Raw genomic sequence first — 11,535 nt, 5'->3', positions numbered from 1 at the left:
TATTTTTTATATATTTTTATGGTTGAACTGAATGGACTTGTGTCTTTTTTCAACCTGACTATGTAACTATATGGAACCCAAACAGATGTGCTGCATGCAAGTGTGTTAATAAGGAACGTGCTGATAGGAGGAGAGCGATGACATGATCAGTCTTCCATTGCTCTTTTAGGGTTGGTTTGCACCGGGAATCACAGAGGAACACGCTGTGCTTTCCCATGGGATTCACAGGCAGTTTGATTCAGTGCAATTTCATCTCATTCATTTTAAATGGACTGACATAGCACTTCAGATCACAACTGCAGTACATTTTGAACGTGGTGTAGGAAATGTGCATGGATCACAACATGTTAGGGTTACCACCTGTCCAGGATCCACCTAGACAGTCCAGGTTTTGAATCATGTGTTCGGGTTTCAGGTGGACTAAAACCCGGACACATTATTCAGACCAGGCTGTGGCTCACCAAGTAACCAAGATAGTCACACACAAATCTGTTGCTGTCCGGAAGCTGCAGGGGCTTTCTGGGGGGGGGGGGGGGTGTTGGTAGGTTCGGCATCAATGGGGAGCAGGGCAATGATGTCAGCGACAGCAATTTGGCCACACCCACTGTTCGCAGCAGCACGCTATTTGCACCACATTACTACTCTCCTTGTGGCAACCAAAGGTGTCCCAGGCCACTAAAGAGTTAGGGTTTGGATTGAAGAAAAGGTGGCAACCCTACAACATGTTCTGGTGTGAACTGGCCCTTACTGTCTGATCCGCAGACTAGGGGTGGAGTGGGGACACCAATGTATTTCTACCTGTAAGTATATATTTCTTTTGTGTATTTAAATGTGTGCCTGGAGGTCAGCTCTAACATGGACTGTATAAGCTTTGCCCAAGCCAAGAGATTTACCCTGGATTGGCTTTCCAATGTGATCCACATTTCTTTTACACAAAACTAGATTTTGTCTACACAGTATATAAACCATTTGCCAATTACATTTATTTTGTCATTTATTTATAATTTTCATTTTACATTATATCCTGTTAAATTAATAGAAGTCCTGAATACTCAGCAGGAAACCACACTTTACACACGGCAACTTAAACTTACAGAAAGTAGGAGAAACACAACATAAAATACATGAAAAAGTTCACTTAAAACACTCAGTAGGACAGAAGCTTCATAGCAGGATTGTCCCCGTAAATACGATACAAGAAGGGCTCTACATGTAAACAGTAATTTAAGAATAAAAATCACTTCAATGTGCGTGAAGTACCTAGCTTCGTATGGAATGTAACAATAAAGACATGATTTTCAGTGATAGGCTTTACATATTTTTTGAAGCAAGTTATTACAAAAAGACAAAATGGTCAGCTCACCCAAAACTGGTTATTTCCACAATGGTTGGAAGATGACTTCTAAGAACACGGTGTTGTGCTCCCATTTCAGCCCACATGCCAGGTCCAATATTTAAGCTTTGAATGGACTCTATGAAAAGGTCTACAGTAGGGTTTCTCAATCGGGGTTCCATGGAACCCTAGGGTTCCTCAAAAGGATGCTAGGGGTTCCTTGACCAATTTCTGCCTTTTAGGCTCCACGTAAACCATTGATCTTTTTATGCTATATGTAGGGTGGGAACTCTTCCCAATGACCACAAGTGTAATACAATTCATTCCACTGACTATCACACTAATGCAGCGTTCCTCAACTCCAGTCTTTAAGGCGCCCCAACAGGTCAGGTTTTCAGGAATTCCCTCAGATGAAACGGCTGTGGTAATTACTAAGGCAGTGAAACTGATCAGATAACCTGTGCAAAATAATGGAAAGCTTGAAAAGATGACCTGTTGGGGCAACTTGATGACTGGAGTGAAGAAATACTGCACTAATGTATCATGAGGGTTTCTCTGTGTTGAAAATGTCTACAGCCTCATCCACACTGAGTGTTTAGCCCTGATGCATGAGACTCTGGCATCTAGGTTCAGGATGAAGATGCAGGCATACTGTCCAGCCCTGCTGCTGGCAACCTGTAAATTCAAAGAAAACTGCTACGACTGGGTGGTGAACAAAGTGGCACTAACTCATAGGGCAGTATGCACCCAGTCCTGCTCGTCTTCTGGGTATGATCCCATGGCACATACTGCCCTAAACGTTAGTAACACTTGGTGCGCCATCCAGCACTTGAACGCCAGATACTCATGTACCGGGGCTCAACGCTCAGCATGTATTAGGCTAGATTCACATTAGAACACTGTAGCAGATATTGGAAAGAATTCTGGCCTATTTTTTTTTAAATCCGATAAAAGAGCTCCTGTAGCTAGTATCATGACAGACTATGTCACTTTCTCACGATACGTGTGAAAGAATTGGAAGCCGTGGTGACGTCACATCCGGGTCACGGCCGAGACCGGAAGGCTGTTTTTTTACAACGCTGATGTTTTACTGTTACTTTATAAGTGTATTTTATGTTTAATAAATCAGTTTCTATCAACCTACTGCACTATGGAGCCCCCCCTTTTTTCTCCTTCATGTTATTTGGAGCTGAGTTAAGGAGTAAGGCCGTGTTGGAGTATCTGATCTGTGGGGAATTGGATCATACCAGAAAATGCGATTCAGCCTGCTATTTATGTGAATAAGGAGCTGGGGCTGCAATGAGAAGAGAGTTTACACGTGTTTCCAGTCTGGCTGCTCAATGTGTGCACATTACAAGATTGGCTGTACAGGATCACAAATCCTTTGATAACTAAAACAGTAAAGACTATGAGGTCAGTTTTTACCCAGGAGTCACAGATTTATTTCATGTAACTCTTGAGTGAAAGTCATGCGATTCCTGGGTCAAGTGTCACAATACACATATTCTAAGTCTAGGCAAGCCATTCTCCACTATTTTAAAGAGGAGGAACCCTTGAAATAACCATTTGGTCTCAGGGAACCCCTACACTTACTATATCTACAGCACATTAGTGTCATAGTCATTTGGAAGAAAGCCTCTTCGTTTGTGGTCATTGGGAAGAATCCCCCCTTACAATTAACTTTAAAGATCATGCTTGGCAGTGATTCATTTTCTGTGAGATATAAACTGCTCATTGCTCAAGTAACCCCTAGCCACCTCAGGAGGAAACTCGATTAAGAAAGGCTGGTTTAGACAGACAGAGCTCCCTGTATTTAGAAACTTTCTTGAATCTGGACACAGGGACACTATTCTCAGATTCAATGATAACAGATCAGGTCCCGAAATTCAAACAGGGTGGTGACCCTATCATCGCTCTGAAACACAAAGTGGTATATTGGATCTTTGAACTGAATACGTTGTCACCACAAGGTTAGAATCAGATTTTTGATTCATACTAACCTCTTCATATTATATTTGTTCTGTGTTGCAGATTCCTCTTAAATTAAGGCCTTGTTCGCACCATATGTGCATAAGGACTGATGGAAAAAACGTATAGATTTGACTTGCATAGAATATTTTGGGCTTGTTCATGCCATGTGGCGTGTGTTTTTCATAGATTTCTGCAAGGACACAAAGAAAACAATTGTTGCCCTGGCCACACCACAATGTTGTTGTCATGTGAGCTTTTTTTTTTGTGTGCAAGAAAAATGCCTACCTGTTGCATATTTTTACACAGAAAAAAAATAGGCACATAACCCCTGTGTTGTGTGAACAGGGCATATAGAAAACAATTGTTTTCTTTGTGCTTGTGCAAAGAAAAATGCAGAAAAATGCATGTCTCTGCACATGGTGTAAAGGAGGCCTTTGAAACACTTGGCTGATCCAGGGTCTAGATCAGCAGTTACACCTGTGCTTGATTTATGATGTTACTATGTATTTTTGTTATACCCAATGATTATGTGGTATCTGATGTAATTTCTAGTTTTTTTACATTATAGGGGAGATTTACTAAAATTGGTGTACTCAGAATCTAGTGTAGATGTGCTTCTAACTTTAGCTTGTTCAAGCTTTGACAAAAAACCCCGGAAGCTGATAACCTACTTTATGTCATTGACTCAATTGTCAAATATAGACCTCTGTGCTGCAACCCCTCTCTTTGTGTTTATCGTGGTGGCCCCAGGAACACACCTGGTTGCAGATATGGACTTTTATAAAGGAATCCTAATTTTGCTGATGACCCTCAAACTATAGTATACTTCAACTACGTATTTAGAAGTTTGCATGGAATTCACTTTGCCAAAGTAAAGGTGGCTGTTCTGTGCAGGCAGGAACATTGGTAGAGAAGTAGCTTCTCAGTTCACATCTGGGGACATCACCACATTCCTGTAAACTAACAGTTGGTGCACACACACAATGGCATAATGATTTGCCCACACGATGGCTACCTTAAATAAGGCAAAAAGCAACAGCAGCTAGTAAGAATTTATCTTCTTTACGTGATCTGACTTCGGCATTATGAAATCTGATTGGTTGCTCTGCACACAAAATTGTTGTCCACACTGACATCAGTTATAAGCCTTTATCACTAAGAAAGCGAGAAAATGGGATTCACATCGGAACATGAAATTATATACAGGAAAAGGTTTCTTCTCTGTGGCTTTAGTGCTGACACAAGCAGCATTTACCAGGGGAAATCATGCAGCACCAAAACAGCAACGTTTACCCCTGTGACTGATATGACGACATCTATATGTTCATGCTATAGAGATACTGGAGGGGGGCAGTAGGTGAGCAGGAGGTGAACAAGGAGCCTACACCATAAATCTGTGCTCCTTCCCATCATGGGCCATTAAGATAACATTGCGGTTGGAGGTCCAGATGAGTCTGGCCAGCTTCAAGGCGTTGAGGGATCCAGGGGAGGCTGGCTGGACGGGTGGCACCTGGTATGTTTTAATACACCGCAGTTGAGGCGCTGAGTTCAGCATTCCGATACTTCCCAGTAAGGATGTGTTCATCTAAAGAACCAAGATGTAAAAAGGTTATTTACTGAGGAATGGATTAGAGAAGGACAACTTGAACCCCAAACCCTTATGTCTGATACTAAAAACAAAACACCATGTTGATTGAGAAATACCATATTTCTAATATTATTGGCTCACTAATACATAAGAATGCATTCTAAGTCTGGTTACCTAAGATTAATTCATACCATAGGAATGTCATTATGAACTGAACAAATGACCAAGCCCACCAAGCCCCTTCAGGAATGTGCTTTCTTACTTAACAAGTAATATCACTTTCCAGGGGTTACAATTGGTTTTTCTTACCCACTAGTCCTGTACATACAGCCAAAATTAGAATAAACTAGTCCTGCACCAGAGCTGCATTATGCACACATCTGGTTTGTTCATCGTGCCAAGTCGTAAGGAGGTTGGGAAAAAGGCATCTATAGCAAAGTATTCTTGTTACATTTTCCAATATTATTACTTTTGTTATCTGTTATTAATTTGCCAAATGTTATATACAGTGGGGAAAATACCGGTAGTTATTTGATCTCCTGCCGATTTTGGAAGTATGTCCAATTACAAAGAAATTAAGGGTCTATAATTGTTATCATAGGTGTATTTGATATACTTTATATTTGTTATAAATGATGGAGACAGAATATCAACCAAAAATCCAGAAAAAACACGTAATAAAATTTTTATAAATTAAGTTGCAGTTCAGTTAGTAAAAAAAATATTTGATCCCCTACCAGCCAACAAAAATGAGGCTCCCACAGACTGGCTAAAGGTTGTGCTTATGTGGTACACAAATTAGTCCTGTCAATTTAAGAAGGTACTCCTAACTATAACCCATGTGTATAAAAAACACATGTCCACAGAATCCCTTACTTCCATTTAAACCTCACTGTCAGGGGCAAGACCAAAGAGCTGTCAAAAGACGTCAGAGACAAGATTGTAGACCTGCACAAGGCTGGAATGGGCTACAAGACCATCAGCAAGAAGATTGGTGAGAAGGAGACAACTGTTAGAGCGATTATTTGCAAATGGAAGAAATACAAATAACCACCGATCGCCCTCAGTCTGGAGCTTAATGCATGATTTCACCTCATAGAGCAAGGATGATCATGAGAAAAGTGAGAGATCAGCCCAGAACTACACGGGAGGAGTTGTGAATGAGCTCAAGGTAGTTGGGACTGCAGTCATGAAACAAACCAATGGTAACATAATAAACGGCCATGGATTGAAATCCTGCAGCGCCCGCAAGTTCCCCCTCCTCAGGTAGGCACATGTACAGTCATGCCGATGAACATCTAAATGATTTAGAGAAGGATTGGGAGAAAGTACTGTGGTCAGATGAGACCAACATTTTGCTCTTTCTCGTTAACTCGACTCGTCGTGTTTTGGGGAAGAAAAATTACTATTAGCCGGATTCATAGAGAGTTACGCCGGCGTAACTCTGAATCTACGCTGGAAACCAGATACGCTTAAATTAGGCTAAGATATGAGCGGTGTAAGTCTCCTACATTAACAAAAAACACGCCCCCTCATCATTTGAATTAGGCGTGCTTAGGCCGGCCCTATTTACGCTACGCCGCTGTAAGTTAGGAGGCAAGTACTTTGTGAATACAGTACTTGCCTCTCTGACTTAAGGCGGCGTAATGTAAATACGATACGCTACACCGCTCTAAAGTTGTGGCGGCGTCTCTGAATCTAGCTATATGACTCTAAGAACACCATTCCTACAGTCAAGCATGGAGGTGGAAACATTATGCTTTGGGGCTGTTTCTCTGCTAAAGGTACAGGCCGACTTTGCCACATAGAGGGGCCAATGGACGGGTCCATGTGTTGTAAAATCTTGGATGAGAACATTCTTCTTCAGAGCACTGATCGTGGATGGGTCTTCCAGCATGACAATGACCCAAAACATACTGCCAAGGCAACAAAGCAGTGGCTCATTAAAGAACAAAGAAGCACATTAAGGTCATGGAGTGGCCTAGCCAGTCTCCAGACCTTAATCCTATAGAAACTTTATGGCGGTAGCTGAAACTTTTCGGAGTTGTCAAGCAACAGCCAAACAACCTTAAATGGGTTGTAAAGGTTAGTTTTTCATTTTCTAGATTCCTTTAAGTTAGTGCATGGTTGGTTCACTTACCTTTTCCTTCGATTTCCCTTCTAAATGTTTTTTTTTTCTTTGTCTGAATTTCTCACTTCCCATTTCTCCACAGTAAGCTTGCCCCCATCTCCCCACAGGGATGTAGTCCCAAGGGAAAAGGTCGAGCATGCTGACAGCCCCCCCAGCCAGAATGGCTTGGATGATGGGGGCAAGCTTACTGAGGAGGAACAGAAAGTGAGAAATTCAGACAAAGAAAAAAAACATTTAGAAAGGAAATCAAAGGAAAAGGTAAGTGAACCCAATGCACTAGCTTAAAGGAACCTATTTAGAAAATAAAAAACAAACCTTTACAACCCCTTTAAGGCTTTAGAAAAGATCTGTAGAGAAGAATGGACCAAAATTCCGCCTGAGATGTGTGCAAACCTGGTCACCATCTACAAGAAACGTCTTATATCCGTGCTTGCCAACAAGGGTTTCTCCACCAAGTACCAAGTCATGTTTTGCTTGGGGATCAAATACTTATGTTACTCACTGAACTGCAACTCAATGCATAACATTCGCATCGTGTTTTTTTCTGGATTTTTGGTTGATATTCTGTCTCCGTCACAAAATTATAGACCCTTCATTACTTTGTATGTGGGCTAACTTACAAAATCTGCAGGGGATCAAATAATTATTTTCCCCACTGTATCTGTGATCTCTCTTTGCACATCTTGAAAAATCCCCAAAAGCACAAACTATCACGTAACAGTGATAAAGCACATGTATTTGTATTTGTAATAAATTCAAATTATGTTAAACCTCCTACAGCTAAACTAACTGAATATAATTTCATGGCCGTCTCTGGCCTCAGTATGTACTAAGCAACTAAGCTTGCAACAAGCATGCAGCTACTAAAATCAAAGGAAAAAGTTAGAATGAAACATCTACATGCCTGTTTCAGGCCACTAATTTAGAAAGCACTGACACCTTTGGGTCAATATAACAGCCATGCAAAAAGGAGGATTTAACAGGGATAGTTTTATATAAGGTATGGAGGGGGTTTAGAGCCCTGTCCAGGTTTTATGTTCTGTGTACCTGCTGGGAAAAGTCACCTCTCTGTTCGTACCGGTGACCAAGAACAGTAAGTCAGAAAGTAAGGGAAACCCACAATTTTGCAGCTGTCCTCTGGACAAGAAGGTCTACATTTATGGGTTCTACGAGAGCATGTTTATGGATTCTGCTATGTCGCTGTGATGCCAAGCAAGGTTGGGTGCAACTGGATCTGTGATAAATTATTATATATATATATATATATATATATATATATATATATATATATATAAAAAACAAGCACTGAAACTGAGACCTGTTTGCAACAGCCCTGGAGATAGGTGAATCTGAAGACCAAAAGCCCCAATAGATTAAAAAAAAATAGAAAATAAAAATAAAATACAGTCTTGGCTGCAATATTTCTCCCCAGGATCTGTTCTCTGATCCAGCACAGGTTGAAAGATACTATCATCATCCAACCCACATTCTGTGAGCCCATGCTGTCATAACACAACCATATGGGGGTGCTTCCTCACACCAGTCTGAACTCACAATACTCCTGGACAATGTGGTACTCAGTTGCCATTAAATGAGTGTTTTGAAATAAGGACCACCCACTGCCAGAGAAGAAGGACATATGACGTCATCGGTGAGAAGACTGCAGGATTTAAGATAAATAAGTTTAATGTTTGTGTGTTTTTTAAAAGTTTTATTGAGAAGAATGGTAATACAGAAAGTACAATGCATAGGCAAGAGATCATAAAATGCAAGTTCGCGGACGCAGCCACTGTATAACGGAAGACATATAAACAATATAAACTTTCGTAACAACATAGTGAACCAAGATTTCAGGGTGAGTGCGACATATAACGTGCCATAGGCAGAGGGGGTCAGGGGGGAGCGACCCCGGGGTCGTGTGTTCAACAATTAATGCCAAGGACATTTAGAAACAATAAGGAGAATTTGTCCAACAATGTAGAATGGGGATTCACATCCAGGAGAGAGATGGGAAGATAAGAAAAAGTGTACGGGAGGGGTTTAGGAGGGGGTGAGGGCGTAATAGGTCAAAAGGGTGTTATTATGCGTAGCTTTGTATTAATTTGGTATAAGAGAGAGTGGGGGGGGCCTAATATAGGAGGGGGGCAATGAGGAGTAATGCAGGGGGGGGGGGGTAAGCAGGTGTGGGAGATTTTCGGTTTCCCACCACAGCTCTCAGAAGTCTATCAAGATACAGCCGCCTTATAATCATCTGTCAAAGTTAAGTGTAGCCAGCAAGCCCAAGATTCAGCGTATTTAGAAGGTGTGTTGTGTGCCTGGTGAATCAGGTTCTCCATGTCTGCAATTTGATGTATACGCCTGAACCACTCAGCTATAGTCGGTGGTTCCGGAGATCGCCATTTCACAGGGATACAAAGCTTCACTGCGTTGATCAGGTGCATTGCCAGGGAACGTGTGTAGGTCTTTGATGGTATGTTGGAGTGGTGGAGCAGAAACTGCGCCGGTGAGAATTCAAGTTATAGGTGGATATGTGCTTGGTGAGACGATGGACCTCATTCCAGAACGACTGTAGTTTAGAACACGACCACCAAATGTGTAGTAGCGAGCCCATCTCGGCTCCACATCTCCGTGGGGAAAGTGGGGAAACACAGGGGTAGATGGTATGTAGCTTAAGGGGGGTCCTGTACCATCTTGAAAATATTTTAAAAGCGTTTTCTTGTGTGTGTACATTCACCGCCCCCTTGTGTATGCAAGTGTATATAGCTTCCCAGTTCAGGTCTGTTCGGCTGGTCCAGTTGTGTTTTGGACTGTAGTCTGGAAATAGTAATGCATACGTAGAAGAGATTAAGTGGGTCAGAGGTTCAGTACTCGAGCATAGCGTCTCGAAAGGGGTGAGTCGACGGGACCAGGCCGGCTTCGGGTGAGGTTTGTCAAAAAAGTGTCTAATTTGGACATACATGCAAAACGGAACGATCTATTCCTCATTTTGGACTTTAAATTCTCGCGAGAGAGGAGACGATCGCTCTCAAAGAAGTGTTCTGCACGAACGTGAGTGTAAGGCCAAGCATCTGACAAAAAGGAGGAAGAGAGACCCGGAGCAAAGTCTGGGTTATGTCTAAGCAGGGTCATTGGGCCTAAAAGTGAGGAAATTTGATACGTAGAGCAAACCATTCTGAAAGCGGTCAGCGTTGCGAAAATAAGAGGATGAGTCTGACAGGAGGGGGGGGGGGATAAGTTTTGGCGTGATCCATGGGGTTTGGGACAGCGTGATGGATGAGAACGAATGTTCCAATCGGACCCAAGCTTTAGTGGTGGGGTGGACATTCCAATCAACAATTCTAGATAGGTGACAGGCCTGGTGATATTTGCAGAATGTTTGTGTGTTATTTTTCTTTCTTTTTTTTTTTTTATATAGCAGAGGAGATTAAAAGTTATGAGGTTGGCCTTTAAATAAGTTTGTTTGAAGAGGACAGTGAGACTGGTGGCCATCTTGTTGAATGCCAGGTATTCTCCCTTTTAAAGTCCACGCAATCAATACTACTAAAGTCCGCTCACTCACTGTCAGCCGCTTAATGTCCTTGTAAAATATCTTCATCAGCTCTGAGATTTCAGGATGTGGGTTTAACCCCCACAGCGTCCTCTGTGTATTCTGTACAGTCAGAGTGAAAAATGGCAAGACATAAGAATGTTTAAGATACGATATTGCCAGCTGCCGTCCGGAATTCTGACCAGGGTGGAACATGAGTCATTAGTTAGCTGTGTCCCCGCTCTGCATCGCTCCCGTGTCACCAGGTGTAAATCATTGCATCTCTAGCAAGGAGCACACAAGCACCACTGACATTTTCACAATTTAAATCATCTTGAGTAATAGCCCTTTTAAGATGACTAATGCTACTGATTTTCTTACATTAGTAATAGCTGTGAACAGGACCTGGACAGGGAAACACAGGCTGAACAAGAGGGCAGGCCTGAGAACAAAATGGAGAGGTCATTAACACGCTCCGCACCACTGATGGGTGATGCCATTTCCGCATCCTTCAACTTTCTATGGACTATATCAGACATGGATCTGATCCTACACCAGTACAACAGTAAAGACATTGAAGTAGTTGGCTGCTTAGTTTTCTAGAAAACACAGCAACTGTGTTAAAATATGAAAGGCCTCTCAGATTAAAATCTGCACAGACTTATCAGGCTTTTTACAGTGCTTTTAGGATGTTCTTGACAGATTCAAAAGAAAAACTACCCAGGGTAGTACTCAATCAGGTAACACAGTACCTCGGACCTTTCTAAGCTTGAAATCAGTATTGGTAAAAGCTGTTGGAGGTACACTACATGCAATTTTTTAAAGCCCAATTTTGGCTGATAAAACACCTCCTCCGAAGCGGCATTCTGCTGTGTGCTCAGAGTGGGTTGATGATGCATCCTAAGGGGGCTTGTCCTTGACAAACTGGGCTCATAGGAAGTGGTTTGATTGATGCTAAAATAGGACCTTTGCTGGACCTCTGAACA

At 42.0% G+C, this 11,535-nt stretch overlaps 1 protein-coding gene across 4 annotated transcripts in view; it reads right to left on the bottom strand.

Annotated features, from left to right (window-relative positions):
* Positions 1-961: 961 nt before the first annotated feature.
* The window catches only part of WDR7 (WD repeat domain 7), a 583,445-nt gene continuing 572,871 nt past the window's right edge, over positions 962-11,535 (bottom strand). For all 4 annotated transcript variants that reach the window (XM_040337465.1, XM_040337471.1, XM_040337480.1 and 1 more), the window contains one exon: positions 962-4,889. In XM_040337465.1, coding sequence (XP_040193399.1) covers positions 4,686-4,889 — 204 coding nt within the window. In that variant the 3' untranslated portion in view covers positions 962-4,685. The remainder of the gene's footprint in view (positions 4,890-11,535) is intronic.

Source organism: Rana temporaria, chromosome 1 (assembly GCF_905171775.1).
Source record: "Rana temporaria chromosome 1, aRanTem1.1, whole genome shotgun sequence".
NCBI lineage: Eukaryota > Metazoa > Chordata > Amphibia > Anura > Ranidae > Rana > Rana temporaria.
This window is presented reverse-complemented; position numbering and strand designations above follow the sequence as displayed.